The 27,154-nt window shown below is 40.2% G+C and overlaps 2 protein-coding genes and 1 non-coding gene across 6 annotated transcripts in view; 1 reads left to right on the top strand and 2 right to left on the bottom strand.

Annotated features, from left to right (window-relative positions):
- ATP6V0A2 (ATPase H+ transporting V0 subunit a2) overlaps positions 1 to 18,848 on the bottom strand; it is a 41,349-nt gene extending 22,501 nt beyond the window's left edge. The window contains exons 1-7 of the mRNA XM_056821890.1: positions 18,415 to 18,848; positions 13,500 to 13,578; positions 12,385 to 12,482; positions 8,480 to 8,617; positions 6,860 to 6,948; positions 4,990 to 5,116; positions 956 to 1,038 (exon numbers count right to left, since the gene is read on the bottom strand). Coding sequence (XP_056677868.1) covers positions 956 to 1,038; positions 4,990 to 5,116; positions 6,860 to 6,948; positions 8,480 to 8,617; positions 12,385 to 12,482; positions 13,500 to 13,578; positions 18,415 to 18,531 — 731 coding nt within the window. The 5' untranslated portion in view covers positions 18,532 to 18,848. The remainder of the gene's footprint in view (positions 1 to 955; positions 1,039 to 4,989; positions 5,117 to 6,859; positions 6,949 to 8,479; positions 8,618 to 12,384; positions 12,483 to 13,499; positions 13,579 to 18,414) is intronic.
- Positions 18,849 to 20,632: 1,784 nt separating this feature from the next.
- Positions 20,633 to 20,706, top strand: TRNAI-AAU (transfer RNA isoleucine (anticodon AAU)). The gene has a single exon. It is a non-coding gene; the product is annotated as a tRNA-Ile (tRNA).
- Positions 20,707 to 24,949: 4,243 nt separating this feature from the next.
- The window catches only part of TCTN2 (tectonic family member 2), a 45,010-nt gene continuing 42,805 nt past the window's right edge, over positions 24,950 to 27,154 (bottom strand). For all 4 annotated transcript variants that reach the window (XM_056821883.1, XM_056821885.1, XM_056821886.1 and 1 more), the window contains one exon: positions 24,950 to 26,364. In XM_056821883.1, coding sequence (XP_056677861.1) covers positions 26,243 to 26,364 — 122 coding nt within the window. In that variant the 3' untranslated portion in view covers positions 24,950 to 26,242. The remainder of the gene's footprint in view (positions 26,365 to 27,154) is intronic.

The following is a 27,154-nucleotide window of genomic DNA, read 5'->3' as shown; positions in this document are numbered from 1 at the left end:
AAAAATAGGGCTAGAAACTGGGTTAGTTTTCCTAAGAATGCTGCTAGTTCCTCTTTATCTACAAGGCTTAATGACAAAGTTCTTGGTACAAAAAAAAAAATCTGCCTAAAAATAACAAGTAAATAGTATTTGGATAAAAGTGATACTACATCATAAAATGATATAATTTTGTAATTTGTCCTATAATTACCATCTTTATTTTTATAGAAAAAGATAAGCCTTGGTATGTAGTTGATATAGTTCCTACTTTTAATTATTCAAAATTTCATAATAAAATGGCTTACAGTAACAGTAGGACTCCACTTTACAAGAACTTAACACACATGAATTCAGACATATGTGATTGGCAATCAGAAAAAATAAAGACAGAGAAAAAAATAAAATAAGAGATTTTATTTATGTGCTAAATTCACACCATTTTCCCAACTGGCATAAAATCTTGCAGCAGCTTGCCCAATCACACTCATTCCCACTCCAAGAAGTATTAGTATGAGTAATTATATTGTTTTGTGTCAAACATTAGATCCTGCAGTCTTTGTCCAAAGTTCTCACTTGAAACAAGTTACATCCATCAGAACAGGGGTTTTTTGGTTCATTAATGGTATTTAGTTATTAATAAAGGCCCCAAAGTACAAGTGTGGCGATGCCAGCAACTCTGATAAACCTAAGAAAAGTCATAAAGTTCCTAGGCATAAGAAATGTTTATTAAATAATGGGATTCACCATCATGCATGATCTTCAATTTACACATATCAGCCATGTAAAATGGGGTCTTACTATACTGAAGAATTTGTTTTATGTCAAAATTTTGAAAAACATCATGTAGCAAAATTGTGATGACTAGTTCTATACAGGGATCCAGTACATTTCTTTAAATAAAGAGAACACTATAAAGAATTAGCAAATGTTACTAAATGTAAAATAATAAGCAATGTAAAAAAAAAGATTTTCTTACCAATCACATATCTTCTTAACTTTTTGGCCAATCTGTTCACCCCAAAAGGATATTAAAAACACATACCATTTTGTGACATCTCCCTAAAAAGAGAAAGGTAATAATTATTTCTATTTTTACTATAATTTCTAAAAGTTTCTCAGTTCAAACAGTTCATCATTCTTATAGCTATAGTCAGAAATAAAGGTTTTGGAAGAAAAGGCCTTTGAGCCTTTTGATCCAGCCATACCACTGCTGGATTTGTACCCCAAAGAGATAATAGGAAAAATACAGGTACAAAAATATTCATAGCTGTGCTCTTTGTGATGGCAAAAAGTTGGAAAATGAGGGATTGTCCATCGTGTGTCAAGGAAGCTCATCCCCTCCCCCTCCTGAGTAACTTTACCTGTCTATTAAACATTCCTGACATACCACAGTGCACCAGGATTTCGTTGGGGTACGGTCTGTACGTCAATAAAAGTTAAGGTTTGGGGGAGAATTGGTAGAACCTCAGAGGAATCAGTAGAACCACAAGAAGAAGAGACAGAACAGGCAGGTGAGGGGGAATGAAGGAAGAGACTGGCAGGCTAGGCACCACCGTCAGGTTACTTATAGGAACACTGTCTACCCTTCCAATAAACTTTATAAAATATATATATCTGGGTAGAAATATTTATTTTAATTATTACAATCGATTGGGGAATGGCTGAATAAATTGTGGAGTTTGTTGGTGATGGAATATTATTATGCTGAAAGGAATAATGAACTGAAGGAATTCCATGTGAACGGGAAAGACCTCAGGGAATTTATGCAGAGCAAAAGGAGCAGCGACTGATACACTGTGGCACAATCGAACATAATGGACTTCTCTACTAGCAGTAATGCAATGATCCAGGACAATTCTGATGGACTTATGAGAAAGAACTGTGAGAGCAGAAATGCAGAGGAAAAAAACATGATTGATCACATGGTTCAATGAGGATATGATCGGGGATGTAGACTCTAAACAATCACTCTAGTGCAAATATCAATAATATGGAAATAGTTCTTGATCAATGACACACGTAAAACCCAGTGGAATTGCATGTCGGCTACAGGGGAGGGAAAGAACATGAATCATGTAACCATGGAAAATTATTCTAAGTCAATTAATTAAATAAAATTTTTCAAATTAAAAAAATATTCTAAATTAATTGATTAATTTTTTTTAAAAGGCCTTTGAGGCTTATGATGAAAAATGTTCTCCAAGCAGAGAAAGAACTAATGGAGTCTAAATACAGATCAAAACAAACTTTTTCATTTGTGTGTGTGATTTTTGGTGGTGGTGTTTTTGTCTTCTATGAGTCTTCTTTCACAACATGTCCAATATGGAAGTATGTTTTGCAGAACCACACATATCATTTCAGGAAGCAGGGAGGGAAAGGAAGGACAGAATTTGGATCCCAAATTTTTGGAAAAACACATGTAAAAATTGTTATTACGTGTAATGGGGAGGACTGGAGAGGGGATGGATGTTTTTTTTTTAAAGAGACTATTGACCAACAAAAGAAATCTAAGAGTTTCGCCCTGCCTTTAGCTATTTGCACTTAATGTGAGGTTTCTTATGGAATATTGTTTGTGTTTAACACCAGATAATAAAAAAAGAAATTTGCTTTTGTGATCTCATCATTTCCTAAAGAGATCTCCCACAGGGTCCAGGAAGCCACCAAAACAGGAATCCCAAGATGACTAGCATTCTGTCTTAAGATACCATAAAGACTCTGAAGATCGAGTGAGCTGAACTTCAAAGATCAGGGGTACAGAAAGGAAAGAAAGACTAAATCCTGAGAGGGAGAGGTCTATGTTGTTAATTCCAACAGAAATCAAGCAGGCTCACCATTCCACCCAAAAAGTAAAGCAGGGGATGGAGACTAGCCCTGACACAGAGCCCCAGTTAAGTAACTATAGATAGAAAGATGAGTAAATCACAGAGAAGATCCACCAGTGTAAAAAATTACTGTAGAATCTAGAGGCTCTTCCAAAAGAAAGAATGAGTAATTCTGTAATTACAGGCAAAAATTCAGAGGAAAAAAATAATTTATTACAAAGACTACTTGAATGACTAGATGAAATAAGAGACAGTAAATGAAATAAAAGTTCTGGAGAAAAGAATTAGAAGGATGATAGCTTAGAAAGAAAATAGTAAACCTTAGCCAAGTAACAGACTCCCTGAAAATGGAAATAGACCAAATAGAAATCAATGACTCCACAGACAATATTAGAACAAAATCAAAAGATTTTTAAAAATAGAAGAAAATCTAAAATATATAATACCAAAAATAGCTGCCCTGGAAAACAGATCATGTAGCTATATCACTGGATTTCCTAAAGTGCAGGATAAAAAGAAAAACCTGGACACTCTATTTTAAGAAACCATGAATGAAAATTGCCTCAATCTATTAGAATAAGCCATTCTCCAACTGAAGGACATCCTCTAAGATCCTAGTTCTTTTCTTTTTTTACCTTTTAATTTGTTATTCAGGATCAATGCAATGGCCAATCATATCTCTAGAGGACGGATGATGAAATACATTATCCATCTTCTGACTGTGAACTGATGGACTCAAGTTGCAAAAAGAACCATGCATGGCCACTGTATCTCACAAATGGCTTCTAAAGCTCTCCATAAACTAGCCCCTTGCTACCTTCTAGTCTTCTTACATCTTACTTCCTTCCACTCCCTCTGTGGATCCTGTCATAAGGGTCTCCTTGTTATTCCTCCAATTCTTTCTCCTGCCCCTAAAGCATTTTCACTGGCTATACTCATGCCTAGAATTTTCTCCCTCTTCACATCTTTCTCTTGAATTTCCTAGTTTCCTTAAGTCCTAAATATCCTACCTACTAAAAGAAGTCTTTCCCAATTTTCTTTAATGTTAATGCCTCCTCTCTGTTGATTTTTTTGTTCAGTCATTTCAATCATGCCCAAATTTTCATAACCCCAATTGGGGTGTTTTGGGCAAAGATATTAGAGTGGTTTGCATTACCTTCTTCATTTTCTGTTGATTATCTCCAGTTTATTCTGTATACATCTCACTTGTGTATAGTTGTTTGAATACTGTCTCCCCATTAGACTGTCAACTCGTTGCCAGCAAAGCCTATTTTTTGCCTTTCTTTGTATCCAGCACTCAGCACAGCACCTGGCAGAGTGGGCACTAAATATATGCTTATTAATTTGACTATGTACTTATTTTGTTTAACTAAGTTTATTTGTAACAAGGATTTTTTTTCTTTTCCTTTCTCTAAGTTTTAAATTAGAGGTAGAGGGAGTTGGGATTAGCAATAATGATAACAAAAAAAGTGTCCTCGAAACATGGAGAACAAAAGGAAACAGGGAAGTTTTGAAAGTAGCACATGGAATTATATACTCTTCTTTAAAAAGCAAGCAATATGAAATGTAAACTCATGTTTTCATATGAAAACTTCTTAATGCTCTGTTGTGTATAAAAATGCTATTTTTTGGTGTTTGAGTTCTGAATAAAAGATACAGTTTTAAAAATCATAATCACATAAGAAGGTTGGACTAAATAGATCCCCAGAACCCTTCTTATGTATTCAAGTTGCAACTTAGAAAGTAAAAGGAGAGCAATGAACCAATAAAGGATAGAGAGAGATAACGGTCCAGCAAATAGAAGCAAATCCTCCTTTTATATAAAGCTCAAGTAATTTTCATCTTAAGAAATATCAGGAAAGGAAGCTGTTATTCAAAAAATAATGGTGGGAAAACTGGACAGCAGTACAGCTAGAAAAAAGGGACAGCTTGTCCATACACCAAAAAAACTGCACCTAGATCAATGATCTAAACATAAAAAAGACATTTAAAAATAAGAAAATATTAGACTATGATCTGTTACAATAGTGGAGAAGACAAAAATTCTTAGTAAGAATTAGAAGAAATTATAGAAGGCAAAAAAGATGGACTCAATTATGTACAACTAAAGAATCTAGATGTAAATCCACTTAACATCTGAAAAATATGGCATGAAACATGAGAAACAACAGCTACAATATTCACTCACTGTCTCAGGATCTTCAAGGCACTCATCCAACTCTGCATGGGTCACAATAGTATACCCTTTACAGACCCTCCACAACATTTTTTCAAATGCTTCAACTTTTGCTTGGTGAATTAAACCAGATACAAATCTAGGAAACAATATAAAATAATTACTTAAGTGAACAGTTAAAATTACTTACCAGCTGAAATTAGAAGGCATTATCTAATGGATAATGAATAATTAATGATAAGGTCCTTGAACTACAGAAGAGAACTTGGGTTCTTGTTGAGTGCTGTATGTTTGTTCATGGAGCACTGCTGGAAGGAGTGCAGGGCCCATTTTACTAGCACAGAGTCAATCATATAGGCTCATTTTTTCAAGAGAACTAAGGTTCCCCCTCTACTAACATTCTACCTCAGAACTTTGTCTTGGTCAAGACCTAGCAGTCAAGCAGGTCTGGTAACAGACCATAATAACTTTCTTCCAAGGACCAGTCTAGCTAAATTCAGAGAAACCATATGGGATACTACCATATGGGCCAAAAAGTAATGAATATTTTAGCCACGGTAGTTGTCAAAAACTAGTTACTAAGTTATAAAAGGGTTATGATTTGTGTTGGTGGAGTGAAAAGACAAAGATGAACCACAGAGTCCTGATTTAAAGTATTTATAGTTTGCAAAGAACTTTCTTCATAGCAGTCCTTGTGAAATAGGAAGGGCATGTATTTTTTTCTATATATTATAGGTGAGGAAACTGAGGCTTGAAAAGACAACCTGATCTCCCCAAAGCCACAAAATTTACATGTTAGATTATTTGAGTCAGGGTTTGACCCAAGGCCTTCTGATGATAAGCTCAAGGCTCTTTCTACAATACCATGGCTAATTCTAACAACTGAATAATAGACAGTGAGCCAAAATAAAATAAGAGAAACTTCATTCATGTTAATAACAAAATGAATCAAATACTTGTGTATTAGCCTATCAAGACATATGCAAGATCTATAAGTAAAGACAACCATAAAACAACATAAAGGAAGAATTAAATAATTGAGAGATATCATGAATATATATATTATTTATGGCTAAAACAAAGCAATATAAGAAAGATGGCAATACTACCCAAAATTAATGTATAAAGATAATATCAAATAAAATACTCATGAGATATTTCACAAAATATGAAAGTGACCAAAAAAAGTTTTTACAAGAAAGAACAAGGATTATAAGATTTGCAGGTCAAATTATGGGGGGTGGGGAGTAAAGGGGCATTTGTATTCTTAGATTCAAATTATACTACAATCATCAAAACTTATTAAATAAAAAGTAGGAAAAAAGTCAGGGGAACAAATTCTATCATCCAGAAACTAGTATTTAATGAATCCAAGATCAAGAAAGGAATATATTATCCAATATATAATGGTGGAAAAATTGAATGGCAGTATGACTAAAAATAGTTTAGAGCTGCAGCTTGTAATACACACCAAAATAAATTCCATATAGATCAATGATCTAGACATAAAAAATACATTTAAAAATAAGAGAATGTTGGAAAGTAACTATATGTTAAAACTGTGAAAAAGACAAAAATTTTCAGCAACTGCACAAAGAGAAAAAATTTCCAGAGTACAAAAACGTTGGACTCTATTATATAAAGCTAAAGAGTCCACATGTAAATATGTAAGGAAATTGATACCTTCTGATTTCATTTACTAAATGATAAAAAACAACATAGGTTACTCAATTCCAGACTTGAAATGCAATTACATAAAATACGATCAAGTTTTCTTAAATGCAACCAATTCACTTAATTAAGATTAGCCTCTACACGAAGTTTAACAGTATATGGTACCCATCTTACCTATACAAGAAACTTGATCCCAAGTGCTACCTACCCCAATTTTGCACCCAGCCTCTGCATACAGTTGTAGTCCAACAAAGAATCTTTTTCTAAAGAAGGAAATTCTTCATAACTGGGTTCAAACTACAAACAGAAAAATACAAATACCAATCTACTGACATTTTAGTGAAGACTTTGATTAGTAATAATTATGAAGGGGTAAGGACAACAGATTTCATTTCATTGGTATGACGAACTCCTAATATAAAAACTTCCTTCTACTGATGCAGGTCAGCAACACATTTGCTCACTATAGTCTTATAGAACTGCCCTTTCTCCCCAAAACTACCTTTCACGTATACTCTATATATTGTGTACATATTTACATGAGCAAATGTTATTTCCTCTGATAGAAAGTAAGCTCCTCAAGGGCAGGAACCTGTTCATCTTTTTCTCTGTATTTCCAGCACCTGCATAGCAGGCAATTAAAATAATTGTTGACTGACCCTTAAAAGGTGATGAAATTTTCCCATATTCACACAGCCAGTAAGGCCCAGACGGGACTTGAACTCAGGATTACTATAGCTGCACTTTTAAGGACTGCAAAAAAATCACACTTACATTAGATCATCTAGGCTTCGCAACAACCCTACTCAGGATTACTATAGCTGCACTTTTAAGGACTGCAAAAAAATCACACTTACATTAGATCATCTAGGCTTCGCAACAACCCTATGAAGTGGGTACTACAGGTATTATTATTATCATCACCATTTTACAGATGAGGGAACTGAAACTTGGAGCATTTGTGCACAAAGGCCAGTGCCTATCTGAGGCCTCTGGGCTCCAAGCTCAGCATCCTATCCATTACTACTCCATTGCCTCATCATGAAAACTGCCTGCTGGGCCATCAAACAAGCTTTTAAGGCTTCATAGACATTTTAGGCACAGTTACAAATGTCACAACCCAATTTTGAAGTACAACTAAGCCAACATTATTCAACCTCTTGTCAATTCCATCAGGTCAACTGTAATAAAAAAGATTTCAACTTGTCTGAACAACCTATGCTAGATTCATTTTTAATGAAAAAGAACACACTATTTTTCAATAAAAACTAAATTGTCCTAGAATATGGGAATCCCTTAATTAATTAAGATCTTTGCATTTGCTGCAAAGGACATGTAATAAGTATTATGAATATGAATAAGAGAAATGTTTTGGTATGAAAGGGGACTCAGTGTGGTATTCACCTTAGAAATGTTGAGAAGAAAAGCTTATCTACCACCTAACACTTTTTCTAATATCTAGAAATAGATTTCTTTGAATGATATTACTTTCCTCCTTTATATCTACTATGTTAGAAATATATGTTGGAAAACTGAACAAATCCCAACAGAAAAAAAATTTCAAATTTCAATTTAAATATTCATTTAGATCTCAAAAACTATCTTAGCTAGGAACTACCCATCCCATGAAAAAATGTTAACAATTTGCCTATTGGGAATTTGTCTTCTAAAAGACAACTGCTACATTCTGTACAACCTATGTCTGGTAACTGAATATAAGCTCCCAGAGGGCAGCAGGAACTGCTTCATTCTTTGTCTTTGAAATCCCAGCAACTGGCCCATCACAGGCACTTAATAAATACTTATTGAAACGAAGTGAATTCAGTACCTCTATGTTCCTTTTAACAAAGGTTTTGGTCACTCTTAACATGTGTGTATACTCAATCAGCTCAAGCAAGTTCTTCCTCAGTTTTTCTTTGTTTTTGGTGACTTCTCTCAACTCAACCTCCAGCTTCTGTAACTGTTCCTAAAAACAAAGGCAAAAATTAGATTATTTTTATTTTTTTTAATGGCACAGGAACGTCACCCCATCCCACCCTAGTCTGACTAAGCCTGGCCCATTCCTACCTTTCCAGACTTCTTATACTTTACTCTCCTCCACTCAGTGCTTAGCACAATGCCTGGTATATAGTAAGTGCTTAATAAAAAGTCAATACTTATTTCCTATTCATTGTTTGGCCTTCCTTTTCGGAAGAGGACCAATGACACATATATCTTGACTTGTACATGAATTGGATTTAAGTGAAGCAGAGTTGCACAAAATCATCAGTCTATTTTTCTTTTGCAAAGTCATAGAAGTCCAGTGACAAAAGTCAGAGTGACTCAAAATGGCTCAGGATGATCCTGATGTGTTCAATGTCTGACCAAGCTCTAAGAGCTCTGTGGCACCTGCTTCAGCCATTTTCATGGCCACTAGAAAAACTGTTCTTCTCTGCCCATTCTGCTGGGGTAAGTCCTCACATACTTGGGGCAGACTTACCCCTAAGTCACCAACAGATCTGAGGCCTATCAGTCATCTTCAATCTGATGTAGCACATCTACTGAGCCACTTTTACCAAAGTGTGGCCACTGTACATGCTTTTTGGAGCCATGGGCAAAAGCTGGGTGAAGGTAGACCCAAAAGATGGATGAGCAGCCCTGAAAACCTCACATTAGAGGTGCTAGTCCTTCCAGAACAATCTCCACACTCTATTCTCTTTATTGAAACTACTTTTTACTCCCATGAAGTCAATTCAAGCCAACTGACAGCTATTATTTTTTTTTTAAACCCTTACCTTCCATCTTGGAATCAATACTGTGTATTGGTTCCAAGGCAGAAGAGTGGTAAGGGCTAGGCAATGGGGGTCAAGTGACTTGCCCAGGGTCACACAGCTGGGAAGTGTCTGAGACTAGATTTGAACTTAGGACCTCCCGTCTCTAGGTCTGGTTCTCAATCCACTCAGCTACCCAGCTGCCCCCTGACAGCTATTCTTTAATATTCTGAATACCAGAATGACTAACTGTCCTAATCTTGAGTTCTCTAATTATTTATGTGGTTTTTTTTACCTAAAACAGCCTCCCTTCCTCTTTCAACTTTCACTTTTCCTCTTATTTCTAACACAGAAAAAAACTAAATCCATAATATTTCTATTTCTCAACCTATATAGCTCAACAATGTTTCTACACTTTTTTTTTTAATCCTTACCTTCCATCTTAGGATCAATACTGTGTATTGGTTCCAAGGCAGAAGAGTGGTAAGGGCTAGGTAATGGGGGTTAAATGACTTGCCCAGGGACACACAGCTGGGAAGTGTCTGAGGCCAGATTTGAACCTAGGACCTCCCATCTCTAGGCCTGGCTATCAATCCACTGAGCTACCCAGCTGCCCCCTCTATACTTTTTTAAACATAAAATCCTTACCTTACCTAAAATGTCAGCAAATATTTTTATTTGTCTATTTTTGTTTGAAACCAGTTGTGAAAATTTTTCTTCCTTAGAAAATTCTTAACTACCAATGGCTAGGCAATCAGGGTTAAGTGATTTGCCCAGGGTCACACAGGTAGGAAGCATAGGAGGTAAGATCTGCATGCAGGTCTTCTCAGCTCCAGATTTGATCCTTTCTGTCCACTATATTACCTTGCTGCTCCATTTCTATACTTTTGAATCCACTCTAAACTTCATTAAGGAGACTAAAAATTCTAAAAAACAATCTTATTTCTGTCAATAATCAAAAACATAGTGAAAATCCTTTGAAAATGTTTAATCTTTAAATACTGGAAGAATCCTGCAAAACAAATTCCTGAATGTATCTCAAATTCTTATAGACATGACCATTCCAAGTATGTCTCTATAAATGGTAATCAGTATTCTATTATCACTTAGACCACAGTCAACCTATCCATAACTTTTGTCAAGACACTCTATCACAATGAATTGCTTGCCAGCTTCAGGAGGAAGGAAGGAAAAAGAGAGGGAGATAATTTGGATCATATAACTTCAGGAAATTTGTATGGAAAGTTATTAAAATTCTAAAAAATAAAATAAAAAAAGATACTCTGTCACATAATTAGATAATCCATAAGTCACAGGACCACAAATCTAGAGCTATAAAGAAGCTCTAAAGCCAACCAGTTCCACTCTCTCATTTGAAAGATATGGAAACTGATATACTGGGAGAGGAAGTGACTGGCCAATTTGCCCTTGGTCAAACAGGCAGTTAGTATAAGAGGCAAGTGTTTGGCCTCAAATCAGGCCAGGTTCAGGTTCTTTCCATCCTTATCCACTCATACTGTAGGGGCTCTAATAACTCTCTGGAGCCATAATAAAATAAGAGTGATCCTGGAAAGGGTTCAAATTACAATATTGTAATCGTTTTCAAAATAGATTAAAAAACTGAAATCTACTTCCTCCCATCTAACGAATTCTAAAGTGATAAGAGAGCAAACAAAGCAGCCAACAATGTGATGATGAATACTGGCAAAAGAACCACATCACTCTTCCTCCCAAGTGAATCCTCTAGGCAGCCTAACTTGAACTGAAGGAGAGTAAATTCTCTTGAATTCCAATTTACAATCATATATTATCCTCATCCTGGGCTCTAGAAAACAACTCTGATTTCCAAACCACTTAAGAAAAGAAGAACACCAAAGAGTTAGACCCTAGGGGTTACCTAGTACCCATGCTTAGAAGATGCTCTTCTTCCTCCCCATCTCTTAAGCTCCCTGGCTCCAAGTCAGCTTAAAATGCAAACTTTCTCTGCAAGAGATCTTTACCAGGCCCTCCAACTGTTTGTGCCTCACCTCTGAGGTTGCCTGTGATCTACTTAGTCTTTATAATGGATGAACCTATTTTTGTCCATGTTTCCTCCAAGTTCCCCAAAGGTAGATAATGATTTTTCTCCTCCCTTAAAATCTCTGCTCCTGGGAAATGTAATTCTTTTTTAGGGTAACAGATTTTCAATTATACAGCACCTTTCCTGACACATAGTAAGTGCTTAATAAATGCTTATGGTTTCACTGATTGGTCTACTTCAGTTCCCTATTGTAATGGAGGAATGCTATGGATGATCAAAGATGAACTTTAGAATGTATGCAAGGGCCTAATTATCTTTGGATTATGTCAATATTAAAATCTGTGGGCACTACTTGAGTATACACCAGATGGTGAGTGGAAAAAGCAGTTAAAGTATGCTTGGTAGAAAAAGGAAAACTGGCTCATAATTAATATTTATCTTGGTTAAAGTACTAAATAATAATAAATATTATTTATTTATTTTTATATGTTATGTAGAAGTGTATAATATTAATATATTGATATTTATTAATAATAAAATAAATATAAAATAAAAATAATTAACAACATAACACAAAAAACAAATAAATAAATAAATAAATGATGGAAAATTATAATAAATAAATAAACGCATGCAAATGAGTATAAATTGACTGGAATGCAGTTTTCTTATTCATTATGGAATATGAAAAACAGAAGAAAAAAAGCATAAACTTAAAATTCATTCAATAGTCTCGTTTAGAAAACATTACCTGGGAGAGACTCTAAATGAACACTCTAATGCAAATATTATCAACATGGCAATGGGTTCAAATCAAGAAAACATGTAATGCCCAGTGGATTTGCGTCGTCGGCTACGGGGGGGGGGGTAGGGGGGAGGAAAAGAAAATGATCTATGTCTTTAATGAATAATGCTTGGAAATGATCAAATAAAATATAACTTAAAAAAAAAAGAAAACATTACCTGCATTTCCAAAACTTGTTTAAAAGGTGGGGCAGGAGGACTGGTATCTCCATCAGGAAGGGGAATATCAGCTCTTTTAATTTCTTGCACTAAATATGCTGGGAGAGTCAAAGAAATGGTATCAGACAAGTTCAATATATTTAAATTCACGAAATATAATGCATACATATTTAAATAGCCAATCAGAACAGTTTTACACACCAAGTCTTCTTCACTGAGCCAAAAAAGTCTAAATCCCCAAGATAAATATCTCTCAGGTACTGTCAGGTAGTTTGGTTCATTTTTCAAATTCAGAAAACAATCATTTAAATGAGATATCAGCATGCACTCAGAACCTGGTTCAAGTTAAATATCATGGAAGGTTCCCTATCTCCCCCCATGATCAGTGACTTCTCCCACCTCAGACAAACTGCTTTGTTATACATGTCTCATGGGATATCACACTGCCCTGCATCAGATTTCTCTTGGGTGTCTATCACAGCCCTCTACTAGATTAAGTTTCAAGAGGGTAAGCCACACTGAATCCCGTGCATCTTATCTGCTTAGCTCCTGGCACAGCAGAAGCTAAACTTTTCTGCTTATCTACATCTCCCACATTCCAATAGAATTCACCACCATACCCATCTAATATGACGGACAATGTTGGTAACCAAAATATTACAGTTAAAACACATGTCCCAGTTTCTATTAGCAGATCCTAAACACCAAAAGTGGGAGAGATATATGCTGCCATTTGCAACAACTCTTTTAAGTGGTTTGACTTAACTTTTTTTTTGGGGGGGGGGGGGATATTTGGGGGAGAGGCCTGTTCTGGGTGATTGCTGAGATTTGTCAACTGTGTCAAGAAAAAGTATAAGTTGTTACTGTGGGGTCTTTAGCTCTATGGCTAAGGAGTTGCTTCCAGCAAAACTTCTGGGAATTTCTCTGGACAAGGAAGCAAAGGGGATGAGTACTTATCCCTGTCCAGAACCCTCTCAACAATATCAAGATGATTATGATATTTTTAATTTGTTTTAAAAAAATGTCCATTACATTGGGCTCCCCAATGTACCATTCCTTCAGTCTCTCTCTCACCTCTACCTTCATAAATTTCTAAAGTCAAATGAATTACTTACCCAGTATCCGTTCTAACTCCTCACATCTCTTCACCTCCCCAACAAATTTTCTCTGGAAGGCGCTTACATTTTGGTTGAGCTGGGGAAGGAGGAAAAAAATGTCATTAAAACACTCAATAACTATTCACTGTCTAAAGTGAAAGGTGACAGAGGGACACCTCCAAATCTATGGATTCCCATCTACCCAGTGCAGTCACTCACATTAATGCAGTATTTTAGGGTATATGAAAAAATTCCTTACAACCATCTGGTAATAAAAGGGTCAAAAATGTTTAGCCATGGCCAATGTGGGAATTTGTTTAGCTTGCCTGTGCATATTTATTATGAGGTTCCCTGTCCCCACCAATCAGGAGGGAATGGGAAGAACAAAATAAGTGCCTGTTAATTGAACAAAAAATCTATTTAATTTTTTAAAAAAGGAAATGTGAAAGGTAATAGTCATAGTTAGCAGTGAAATGAATAGTGGTCTTGAAGTTCAGAGAAACCTGACTACTAAGCCCCACCCCACATTCCACAGTTTTATGGATAATTATAACTTCTCCAAGTCTCAGTTTATCATCGATAAGATGGAGATGATAATATGCAAAGAGCCTGCCTCATCGAGTCATTGTAAGAATCGATTGAAAAGAGATCATGCTAAATGCTTGGAAAACTTAATAGAACTAAAAACATTTGGGGGATAGTGATTTTCTCAGTATTGGAGGATCAAAGTCAAACCCTAACCCTGAGGACATTAGTGACTCACCTAAGGTCACACTGATAATACCTGACAGAACTAGCAGTCAGTCCTCTACCTAATATACCAGGTAGTCACCTATTATTTTTATCTCCATTTTACAAACGAGGATGCTGGAATGTAGGCACAAATTACTAATCCCTCTCTTGAGACACATCTAGACTGTTAACATTAATAATTATAGTAACAATAGCTAGCATTATTTATATAGCAGGTTTGCAAAATACTTTACAAATATTTGATCATCATAACAAGCTGGGAGGTAGAGACTATTATTAAGCCTATTTGTAGAGGAGGAAACAAAGGCAGGCAGAAGGTTAAGTGACTTTGCCCAGGGTTTACCCAGCTAGTAAATGTCTGAGTTGGGTTTGAACCCCCTACAGGTTCAGCTCTATTATCCACTGCAACACATAGCTGCCTCTCTAAAATGAACAGAGTGGACAAGTCTAAGATCATATGATCCTAAAGTATTGTTCCCAGGATCCCACCATAATTACAGTTTGGATTCAGTACTTGAAAGGCTTCAGTGCTCTTCCCATTCGATCAATCACCCTGCCCTCAAACTTAATGATGACATGCCCCAATAGAGCTGCAGTCTTAGAGCAATAAAGAAAATGCTTCACTCAAGAAACCAAAGTCCAAACAGAAAACTATCTAGCTTCAAGGTCCTGTGCTTTTTCCATTTTAAAAGTAACTTCCAATTTCACTTCTACTGTGATTCCCAGCTTCACACTTATGTTTTAATACTATACTATACTATACATATTGAGACAACTACTTCAAATCTCTAGATACCTAAGATAATTTATTCAATATTCAATATTCAAGTCAATATTGGCTGCCCAGAATACTGCTCTTCACTGAGACATTACTATATATCTTTAAATCATATCTTGAACAAGAAAGCATTGTTCATATTTTATGGAAAGTCATAAAAAGGAATAATTGTTAAAAATATTAAAACACACTCAAGTCACAGGATCACAGATCTAAGGCTGGAAGGGATCTCAGAGGTCATGAGCATCATAAAGGAATTTTAATTCTTGAAATCTAATATCTTGCATAAAAAGCAAACAGACTTTAGAAGGAGCTTTGTACAGAAAGAACTATGAGCTAATATTCTTATCACTAACCACAACTATTCTAATATTGATGTTATGTTTGTTTTTGAGAAAACACTTTTAAAAAAATAGGCCTTTTTCCAACATTTATCAATTTCCATTTAGCCTTTAAGTTCACAGACAGAAATGATCTATGACCCAAATTATATAATCTTGGGTTTGGCTCTCAAAGCTTTTTCTTTTTTTTTTTAACACTTTCCTTCCGTCTTAGGATCAATGTTGTGTATTGGTTTTAAGGCAGAAGAGTGGTAAGGACTAGACAATGTGGGTCAAGTGACTTGCCCAGGGTCACACAGCTAGGAAGTGTCTGAGGTCAAATTTGAACCCAGGACCTCCCATCCCTGGGTCAGACTCTCAATCCACTGAGCCACCCAGCTGTCTCTCAAAGCTTTTTCAAAAGCTATATCATATTACTGCCAGAATTGGAGTAAGCAGGAACAATCTTTTGATGAATAAATTCTATAGATATTTATAAAATTCAAAAACATTCAACAGTAAGTGTCATTTTATTACTAAGAAATAGTGAGTAGAAATAAGCAGCAACTAAATTAAACCATCAGCTAATATCAGAATGAGCAATTCAGCATCAACTAGACTAAAACATTCTCCAACATTTAAATTCACAATATTATAAAACTTCATATCTCTGATCAATTCATTCAATTACTTGAGTACAATCCTCAAGCTATTCATCCTGGTAGGTTCACCAGAACACAGTCCTACAAAAACATCTATTTTTCTCTAAGGTCAAAGTGGTTGACTGATAACACATGTCTAAAATGGTCCCTAACTATCAAAGTTGGAAGAGGTCTTAAGAGGTCTGCTCATCTTAGAGCTAGGAGATAAAATGAAAATAGTGGCAAAGTTTGTGTTCCAGGCTTGGTTCTGCCACTTATTCGCTATGTGGCCTTGACAAGGCAGCTGAGGCTCAGAGAAAAGTAACTTTTATCAACTGTTAAATAGCCATCCTTCATCCTGAGGGCCACTTTCCTCTCTCGAAAAATGAGGTCAACTATTTCTATCACAGAGCTATTGGGCTTTTTCTACAGCTGTTATTACAGATGAAGAAATACCCTGAGACTTGGAGAATTCTGACAGATTACTAAACATCTAGTGTGCCTTGAACATAGAAGATACTCATAACTATCTGCTGAGTGAAAAACACAGGTTCAGTGGAAAGAGCACCAGACTCTGGGCAGAAGGAAACATGGGCACCCACCCTGGAACCACAATGTACCAAAAGAGGCCTAAGGACAAGGAAAGCATGACTAATTAGATGGGTCCATAAGACACCAAACTCATAGAGAGGGCACTAGACATCAACACTTGGCAGCTAGGAAGCCTTCAGGAGCACCTCAGAGTCCAATGAACTTACCCAACTAAATCTCGGGAACCTATGTTTTGGCACTTCACCTCTGAGCATCAATTTCCCGACTTGTAAAACAAGAATACTAATATGCTAGCTCTTGGGTTTGCTGTGCGTAAAAGTGTCTATAAACACCTTCTAAATTTACTTCCTTCTCTAATTCAAAGCCCCTTCAATTTTTTTCATTCCTGTTATGTTACCTGTAAAATGGAAAGAATGATAAAAGGCAACCTTCCCTTCACAAAGGTGAAGTGAGGTAAAGGATTTGCAAGTATCTGAGCTCTCCTGACCAATGGACTCTTATCTGTCAAATGAGAAGGCTATACCAACCACTCTCCAAATGTCCTTCCAGTTGAATTGGGCATTCCCAAAGTGGGGGCTACTGAATTATCCCTGGGGACAGGATGGGGGCCCAGCCATTTAGTCACACCGAATCCCAGAATAAGAAGACCCAAAGATGATCTAGCCCCACCCACAGCTGCACAAGAATCCTTTCCACAGTAGATCCTTTTATTAACTGTACCTAGGACCCTGGCACACAGTAGGTGCTTAATAAATGTTGGCTGGATTGAGGGCACTCACTCCCTAATGAGACAGTCCTTTCCAGTTTTGGACAGCTCTAATTAGCAGGTTTTCTCTGACATCAAAACTCAAGTGGTCCATTTCCAGTTTCTCCCCTCTCAGGGACTACAAATCCAATCTCTGTTCCACACTGAGGCAGCACACACACATACTCTCTGGTGCTCCACAAGGATGAATCCAAACCTCCAGCTGCTAACTGAAGATTTTGGGGGAGGAGGGCCTAGGACCCACTCTAAGGCTCTGATGGTACCCCAATCTTCCCCCTCTAGATGCCTATCCTGAGCTGAGGGGCAGGATAGGAACAGGCAAGAGGAGAAGATCCAGGGGAGGGCAGTTCTTTAAAACTATTCTGGCAGTGTGAAAGCCAACAGCCCTTTGAGCTGTTTAGAAATACAAGGATTGGCTCGTTCTGCCTGGCCCTGGCAGCAGAAGCTCAGACTGGAGGTCAGAGGGACTTCCTAACAGCAAAGCTGCCCAAGAACAAGCCCAGTGGCTGGTCCAGGAGGCACAGGATGTGGAGCAGGAAGGGACTTCAGCTGCTCTCCAGACCTTACTTTACAAAGGACAGCAGAGGCCCAGGGAGGGCACGGTCTCATGAGCACTGGTCTAAAATGGCCCCCTCACTTCACAAAAGAGGAAACTGAGGCCCCCAGCTGGGTGGCATGATCATACACACCGATCTAGCCTAATCTTCTTTTCTTTTTTAAAACCCTAACTTTCCATCTTAGAATCAAAACTATGTATATTGATTCCATGGCAGAAGAGCAGTAAAAGTTAAGCGATTGGGGGGGTGGGGGGGAGCTTCAGTGTTCAGTGACTTGCCCAGTCACACAGCTAGGAAGAGTCTGACCGTCTCTAGGCCTGGCATCTCGCTGCTCCCAACTCCCCTCACTTTGCAGAAGAGGATACCAAGGGCCAGAAGGACCGCAGGCCCAGTCCTAGTCCAATCCCTTCATTTTACAAAGCGGACCCAGAGGGTCAAGGGCCCGCGGCCGAGGTTGTAGCCCAGCTCGGTCCTTTCACAAAAGAGTAAACCAAGGCCGCGGGCGGGGCGCGCGGCAGAAGGACCCTGTGCCCCGCCCCCACACACACCCCCACACCGGTACTCACATCTCGAAACTGGGCCAGGCCCTTCTCTCCGAGGACGCTGAGACACTCATAGGCGGTGCCGGACTGCAGGAATAGCTGCGCCAGGCACATCGCCTCGCTGCGGAACAGGGAGCCCATGGTCCGGCCGAGGCCCCGAGACTCCTGGTCCGGCAGCGCTCGCTCTCAGCCCGGCGCTCCTCCCGCAGCGGCCTTCCCGCAGTGGCCCCACACCATAGGCCCGCCCGCCTGCGGCTCTCTCTACGTCTCCTCCGCAGCCGCAGCCGCAGCCGCTCGTCCGTTCGCCTCAGACTCCGCTGCTGCTGCCGCTACTGCCGCAGTCGCTGCGGCCGCAATCGCCGCCGCCACCGCAGTCACTGCCGCCACCGCCACTACCACCGCCCCCTCAGTAGCCAGCCTAGCCCCGCCTCTCGCGGCTACCGCCGGTTCCGGTTCCGGTTCCAGGGAAGGGGTGGGAGGCCTGGACAACTTACGTCGTGCCCGGAGTTGGAGCGCCCGCCCCTTCCCTACAACAGGGCGGGGCCGGGAGAGTGGGAGGAGGGCCAGGAGGCAGCAAACCCTGAGAAAGAGCCGGTCCGCGGAGGCCACGCCCCAAAAAGGAGGGGAGACCCAGGGAGGGGAAGGGAAAGTGGGCGTGGTCTCCGGGTCCTGTGTCTGCTTCGGGTCACGCCCCCTTTCTGGGAATCTGGACCTTCCAGCCTTCGCTATGTAAAAGGAATCTGCGAGGGCGGCCTGCTGGTCTCTGCCAAAGGTTTTAAGGCCAAGGTTCCGGGCTCCGAGGGCCCCACCCAAGGTCATAGGCACCAGCTTTTTTTCACCTTCGATCAAATGATATTGCCAAAGAGCTACTTGCTTCGTCGGCTTGCTGGGTTTGAGCCCAAGGCAGCGTAGACTTATTAAGCGTCTACTTGTGCGCGGGAGAAGCGAAACAAAAATAAAACTGTGCCTGCCCTCAGGGAACGTCCCCTCTAAGCGGGACCCAGATTAATTTACTAGATTTACTAACCCGGTAACACGCGAGATGCAGGTGCCCAATAGATGTTGGTAATAAATGCCTCCCTCAGGGAGCATCCCATCTAAAGGGTACCCAGACTCCATTCCAGAAGGAAGGGTTAATTGGATTTGCAAATCCGATGCCACCAGAGCTGTGGCAGCCCAATAGATGTTAGAGGGCCAGAGGAAGGAGTAGGGCCAGCCACGCAGACACTGTGCCTCCCCTCTGGGAGCTTCCATTCCACTTGGAGGAAGGAAACCCGCGGGGCCCAGGTTCCAGGCAAGAAGCACGCGTAGGAGGCTAAATAGGTGACTGACTCAGAAAGGAATCCGGCTTAGGGAGACTTACATTCTTCTGGGAGAAAATAGCATCCCAGCATCGAGAATTTATGAAGCGTCCACTGTATGCCATACCCTATGCCAGGTATTGAGAATGTCTTTTTTTAAGGGTCCTGCCCTCAAAAAGAGCTTGCGTTCTCTCAAGGGAAAGGTACATTCATTCATCGAGCATTTATTACGCAACTACTTCGAGATGCTACAAGAGAGTGGAACACATTCCATTGGTTGTTGGTCAGTGGGTGACCTATCGGCCGATACACTGGAGTGATTTGCCATTTCCTTCTCCGGTTCATTTCACACACTGAGTAGATGAGGGAAGCCGGGCTAAGCGACTAGCCGAGGGTCCCACAGCTATTCAGTGTCTGAGGATATATTTGAACTCGGGAAGGTGAGTCCTACTAACTGCAGCTTCCGCGTTCTGTCCACCGCGCCACCTGGCTGGCGATGTAATTGGACAAGCCCGTATTAAGCACTTTAACTGTACGCGGCTTGTATTGCAAAGGCAGGAAAGGCCTTCACAGGACAGACGTTCTGCTGGCCAAGTTGAAAATAAACTTCTAAAGTTCTTTGGGCTGGGTTTTCTGTTTGTTTTTTTTTTTGCTTGTTTGTTTGTTTGTTTTTTTAAATACACACCCAAGTCATCACAGAAAAGAAAGGAGAAACCAGGGAGCGGCGCGGAGCGTGCAACCGAGGGCAGGGGAAAGACTGGCCCCCCTCCCTCAGAGGGCGGGATCTGATTGCCGGGGACGGATCCAGCCCTGCCCAGCTTGGGCCCCCAGCCCGGCCCAGCCCCCGAGCCGTGGCGCCCAATGGGCTGCGGGCTCGGCCCCGCCCGCATATTACCGAGGATGCACAGCTCAAAAGGACTTTTGCGAAGCGAGTCCCTCAGGGCCGGTTAGCTCAGTTGGTTAGAGCGTGGTGCTAATAACGCCAAGGTCGCGGGTTCGATCCCCGTACGGGCCATAAATGTTTTAGTGAAGCCTCTTCAGCATTTGTCAGCGGGAGTTTTCTGTCCTTGCTCTCGGATCCGTGGTCCCTTTCAGGAAGCCAGAAAAAAAAAGTTTGGGGAAGACCTGGGACTCAGAGCGGGGAGCGCTAAAGCTCTGGTCCCAACGCCAGGGGTGAAAGTTTTCTTTGGAAAGTAGAAAAAACTAAGTGAACTTCGTCACATGTTCTACTAACTCATTCTGTTACCCACGAATTTATTCGCTAATTAATCCAAGTGAAAATTGGTATGTGTCAGTCAGGATGGGTCGGAGCTGTGGCATGAAGTGGGGGAAGTAGGGGACGAGAGAGGACTCCGAATCCCTACTCTGCTAATTCTACCTTCACGTCCTAGACCGAAGGAACTTCCCTTCCCTGGGCCTCGGTTTCCGTCTCGGTAGGAAATGAAAGTATTGCTGCAAATGGCTAACAAAAAGACAGGAATATTCGTGCTGGAGCTGTGAATTGGCCCAAACCATTCTAGGAAGGAATGTGGAATTGTGGTAAGAAAGCGACTAAAAATGTTAGATCTGACCCAGATATCCCCACGGAAGTCAAAGGCAAGAAGATCCCACGCACACGAAAACCTTTTCACCGCCAGGATTTGGGAGATGGCAAAGAACAAAAGTAAATAAATAAATAAATAAATAAATAAGTGATAAATAAATGAATGAATGAATGAAAAAAGTAAAATAAATAAAAATAAATAAAAAGAAGCTGAATAAAGTGAAATCAAGTAGAATGACCAAATGAATTTTCATACGTGAAGGTAATTAGATACTTTGTGTTTAGAAATGATGAAAATGAATTCATTTAATTCAGAATTTGTATTTGGCAGAGAGAAGTAGGAAGAAAACAATAAAGCCAAGGACCACAACAATGTAAATGGGAAGCACCAAAAAATGAAGCTAAATTGGATAATTAAAAGGACCAAAAGCTTCAAAAGAGCTAACAAAGGAACAACAGAAGAATGAAAATTATTTATTAGGCACTTAGTATGTTACAGGCACTGGCCAAGAACTAGGATGGTTCCTGCCCTCAATGAACTTACATTCTAATAGAATATGGGAAAGTGGAGGTGAGAGAGGAGTGCCAATTGTGGTGGTTGATGGAACCTTTCCAGGAATGATCTGAACGGGCTGTCCTTTCTTTGCCTAGGGTTATGAGTGTGAAACATTGCATGTACTGTTATATGCAGTTGTGTTACTTTTGCTTTTGGTTTGGGTTCTTTTTTTGTGATTTTGTTGTTGTTGTTGTTGTTACAAAAAATCTGTAAGGATCAAGAGGAAGGGAGTATATTTGAAAATAAAAGTGGGGGCACCTAGGTGGCACAATGGATAATGTCAGGGCTGGAGACTGGGAGGATCTTGCTTCAGACACTTCCTAGCTGTGTGACTGAGTAACAATTGCCTAGCTCTTACCACTCTTCTGCCTTGGAACTGATATTTAGTATCTATCCTAAGATGGAGGATAAGGGTTTTAAAAAGGAAAGAAAGTGCTATTCATTTTTAAGGGTGGGAGGGGGCGATAATAGGGCTGGGAACTAGTTTCTATGATTCTTTGCAGATTTAACTTCTATGGTCCTATGACTTTCCCAGAAATAATAAAAGTGTTGGTGGTCTCTACAGACAGAAGTAAGGGCACAGACTGCCCAAGGAGCATTAGACATTTGATAAACCTTATTCTTATTGGCCCTCTATGCTGAATTCAAAAGTAATCTCCACCATATGATAACATTGTATGATCGATTTCTATGACAAGTGTTTTCTATGGCTAATTTCATATACAAGAACCAATTTCTCTCCATTCTCCAAACCAATGAATGAAACAGGACAATTATTTTTCTTTCTTTCTTTCTTTCTTTTTAACTCCTTTTGTCTTAGAGTCAAAAGAATGGTAAAGGCTAGGCAATAGGGGTTAAGTGACTTGCCCAGGGACACACAGCTAGGAAGTATCTGAAGCTACTTTTGAACCCAGGACCTCCCATCTCCAGGACTGACACTCTATCCAATGAGCCACTTAGCTACCTTTAGCAGTTATTTTTTAAAGAACCCTCTATGGAATTCATATTTAACATTCGAATACACTAGCACATATACCCTTATCCCCATTGCCTACCAGACTCTGACCTCTAATTCATCCATGCTACAAAAGAGCCCCAGGGGCCTGCCTAGCCCTACCATCCCTTTTAGGATATAACAAGAGTTCACATTGTTGGAGAAGACAAACTTGAAAGCAATGATTTTCAAATGATCTGCCTATAAATTTATCTGTGATTAGAATGGATAATGTTGGGTAGCCAACAAGCATTTATTGCCTTCTATGTGCCAGGTACTGGGGTGAGCACTGGGGATACAAAGTAAAGCAAATCCAAGCCTGTGGAAGGAGGGAGGGAGGGAGGAAAAGAGGGAAGGAGGGAAGAAAGGAGGGAAAGAAGGAAGGAGGAAAGGAGGGAAAGAAGGAAGGAGGAAAGGAAGGAAGGAAGGAAGGAAGGAAGGAAGGAAGGAAGGAAGGAAGGAAGGAAGGAAGGAAGGAAGGAAGGAAGGAAGGAAGGAAGGAAGGAAGGAAGGAAGGAAGGAAGGAAGGAAGGAAGGAAGGAAGGAAGGAAGGAAGGAAGGAAGGAAGGAAGGAAGGAAGGATAAATAGGAAAGAGAGCTTCCAGAAGACTTATCATTTGCCAGAGTGCATTTACATAGCATTTACTGTGTGTGCACCTACTGGAAGCACCTACTGTGTACTCTCCAGGATGATGACAGGGAGCTGGGACTTAGAAGCGCTTTTTTCCCTAAGCTTTGGGTTCAGGGTCCTGGGCTATGTCCATCAGAGTCTAAGAGGAGATGGTGATGCTTTGAGGTGTTGGGAGAGGGCGTGATATGATGCTGCCTCAGGTCTCTCCTCAGAGGGCCTACCTAGCTGCTTCAGCAAGGCTACTTTGCCTGCCTGTGAGTTCAGTCTAATGTGCCCCTCATTTTGCAAGGCAAGAGATACGTGGTACATTAGAGATGATTACTTCAAGGAACGCCCACTTATTAAGCATCTAGCATGTGCCAGGCCCAGGGCTAGATGCTGGGGCCAGCAGTACAAAGAAGGAAACCATCCCTATTGCCCAAGAGCTGAAAGTCCAATGGAGACAACAAGGACTAATAAAAATAAAGAGAATGAATGGAAATAAACACGAGGTGGATAAATACAAGGTAGCTAGAGAGGATAGATGAATAGTGAGAGAATCAGGATCAAAAATGCTGCTTGAGCTGCCTCTTAAAGGATGAAAGGGATGCCCTGAGGCAGAAATGAGGATGGGGGAGCACATTCCAGGCTTGGGGAAGAAGCCGTGAGGGACCGAAAGAAAGCCAGTTTAGCTTGACTTCAGTAAAAACAGGAGAGTAATGGACAACAGAGCTGGGGAAATGGGTTGGGACCAGGTGTGAAGGGCTTTAAAGGCTGAGTTTCTATTTTAACTTAGGGGCTGGAGTTTAGTAAGGCAGTGATGTGCTTAGGCCAGGCAGCCAAGGGCAGGGGAAGGATGGCCAGGAGTGGGGAGACACCAGGCAAAGGCTGCCACAACAGTCCACATGAGCGAGAGAGAGGGGTGATGAGGGCCTAACCTGGGAAGGCCATGCGAATGAAGAGAAGATATTAGGTAGAGATGTTGTAGAAACAGAAAAGGCAAGATTTGGCAACAGAGCAGTCAGGTAAGGGAGAGCCAGAAATCAAGGGGAAAGCCAAGGTTACAGACATGGGGGGGGGGGGGGCGGCGTGGGATTCCTTCAACCAAAATAATGGGGAAAATTTGGGTATGAAGTGGTTTGGAGGTGGAGATGCACCCACTTTAAAATATTAAACAAATCATTGACAATTTCAGACTGCAGCTTAGGGGGAGACCTGGGTAGATATATGCATCTGGGGATAACCCACATAGAGATCACCAAGAGACATAGTATGGGCTTATAGTATAGTGACATTTGGAGCTAGGAGACCTGGGATCCAATCCTGCAAAAAGCACTAGCCTTGTGATAACAGGAAAGGTACTTGACCTCTGACCTATAACATAATATGATATGACATGACATCACAAAATAACGTGGAATTCAATATAACATAAAATTGGTACTGCCGGCCTCACAAGATCAACACAAAAAAAAATCCCAGAAACCTTAAAACTGAATAAATATGAGACATTTCTGCAAGATAAACAGGACATAAAATAAGCAGAAAAGGATAATTTCTTTTAAAAAAATTTATTCAGAGTATACAAAATCTATTCAAACCAAAGGCCTAATAAAGTGATTTAAATCAAAAGGTATTTAATAAAAAAAAATCAGTTATTCCCAACTTAAAATAAGAGCTTCTCTAAGGAGACTGGTCATGAGTATAAGTTTACAGTTTATAAAAAATATTTAACTATTTAAAAACTGACACTTTTTTACATTTTATTATATAATCATAGGGGTTCTAGTCTCAAATGCTGTGAATTTTAGATTAACTCCACCCAGCTTAGTCTTTAGAATTTTAGCAACTAGGAATGCATACACCCCCCTCCCCCACATAAGGATTAAGTGTAGGGGAAAAAGGTCTATGACCTACATGTGCTAGCAACTGACAAATCAGAGACAACTGATGGACCCACTGGGCCATCCAAGGCCAAGTTTAAGCCACCAATGGTACATGTGAGACACAGGAAGTGATGTAAAGTACTGCCTTTATATTTCACGGCACTTCCTGTGAGACAGACTGGGCAATGGAGCTTGATTGTGGAGGAGCTCCAATGTGAGACCTCAGGCTGCTTCCCTTAGACTTGGTGAGTGCAAGGCTTACTTCCCTTTCCTTGGCTTTTCTGGAGGCACAAGCCTCTGAGGAGGCCCCTCATCTTGGAGGAGGTCTAATGGCTAGAAGCCTTGCTAGATTTAATCCTCTGCCTCCCCCCCCCCCACCCCTGTTTCTGAACTCCTGCCTGGTATCTCTCTCCCTTTCTCTCTTTCTTCCTTAATATCTTCACTCTGTGTAAATAAACCACCATGAAATTCCATTCTGACTTGAGTATTTCATTGGGATTTAGAATTTAAATCCTTCTTGACCAACTAAAAATATATTCAGTCCAACCATAAGTTTTACCCCTAACACTGTGCTAATGACCAGCTGTGTGGCCTTGGGTAAGTCACTTCGAGGATGCTAAAGTTTCCACCAGTGAAAGCACTATGATAATTCCATACTGATCTTGACCCCTCAAGGATCTATGATTTTCCTGATGTGAGTGGGTCCTCCAGAGGGACAGATCAAGCCCCCTCTAGAAGACAGCCCCCCTCTTTGAAGAGTCTCCAAGAGTTTCTTCAGCTGAAAAAAAATCAGCTGACTAGTGGCCAGTTTTTGACAAAGTGACATTTAGAAACACATTTTCTGATCACTGAAATACACCTTTTTACAGAAATAAATAGGAAGTATCATTTGATGAAGTTTCCCATTGCCGCCCTAAGTCCTGACCACAGGGCTGATGCTGCTCTCTGAAGATTCCCAGAAGTTAGAAGTCCAATAAGTTCCAAAACTTATAGTTTCTGCCCCATGGTCCGCTGAAAAAGAAGACCACTGTGAGGAAGAAGACCAGCATCAAGCTTTTGGCAAGGCAGGAGCTATAAGACTCTCCTAGGAAAGAAAACAGAAACACATTGAGTCTCACAGCTCTGATGGCTGGCTCTTGACTTGGAACTCAATGGAAAAAAGGCTATACATGAAGCATTTGGGGGCAAGGAGTCCCATAGAGGTTATAAGGCACATGAGCTAAGATTGCCCAGGTTCTCTCCCCCTTTAGCTAAGGTCATGGGCATCTTTTTCTGGGTAGCATGGCATGAGTTAACATAATCACAAAAAGAAATTATCATTTAAATGTTAATTAACCCTCATCATACCAGGTGAGCAGTATGGCCAGATTTTTGTTAACCTTGAAAGTTGAGGTTTTGGAGTCAGGAAGACTCATCTTCGTGAGTTCAAATCCAGCCTCAGACACTTTGCTAGCTGTGTGACCCTGGGCAACTCATCTAATCCTATTTGCCTCAATTTCCTCATCTGTCAAATGAGCTGGAGAAGGAAATGACAAACAGCTCCAGTATCTTTGCCAAGAAAAACCCAGATGATGTCACGAAGAGCCTGATGCCACGGAAATGACAAAACAAGAACAACGTCTCTCTGGAGCACTCTCCAGGCATGTTAGGCCTTTCCTCTTACTAGCAGGTTGAGTCTCCAAGGGGATAACCCTTTCTGGCGCTAGTGCTTAGGAGCCTCTCCCTCCAATGATCTCTTGACTGATGAATCCAACAGCCTCTTTTCAATCCTAATCCTTCCTGTCTTCATAGCATTCGACACTGTTGTCCGCCCCCTCCTCCTAGGGCTTCAGTGATAGTGGTCTCTCCTGACTGTCGTCCTACCTGACAGGGCA

This window comes from Monodelphis domestica, chromosome 3 (assembly GCF_027887165.1).
Source record: "Monodelphis domestica isolate mMonDom1 chromosome 3, mMonDom1.pri, whole genome shotgun sequence".
Classification (NCBI taxonomy): Eukaryota; Metazoa; Chordata; class Mammalia; order Didelphimorphia; family Didelphidae; genus Monodelphis; species Monodelphis domestica.
Note: the sequence above shows the minus strand (reverse complement) of the source record. Positions and strands in the feature narration are given on the sequence as shown.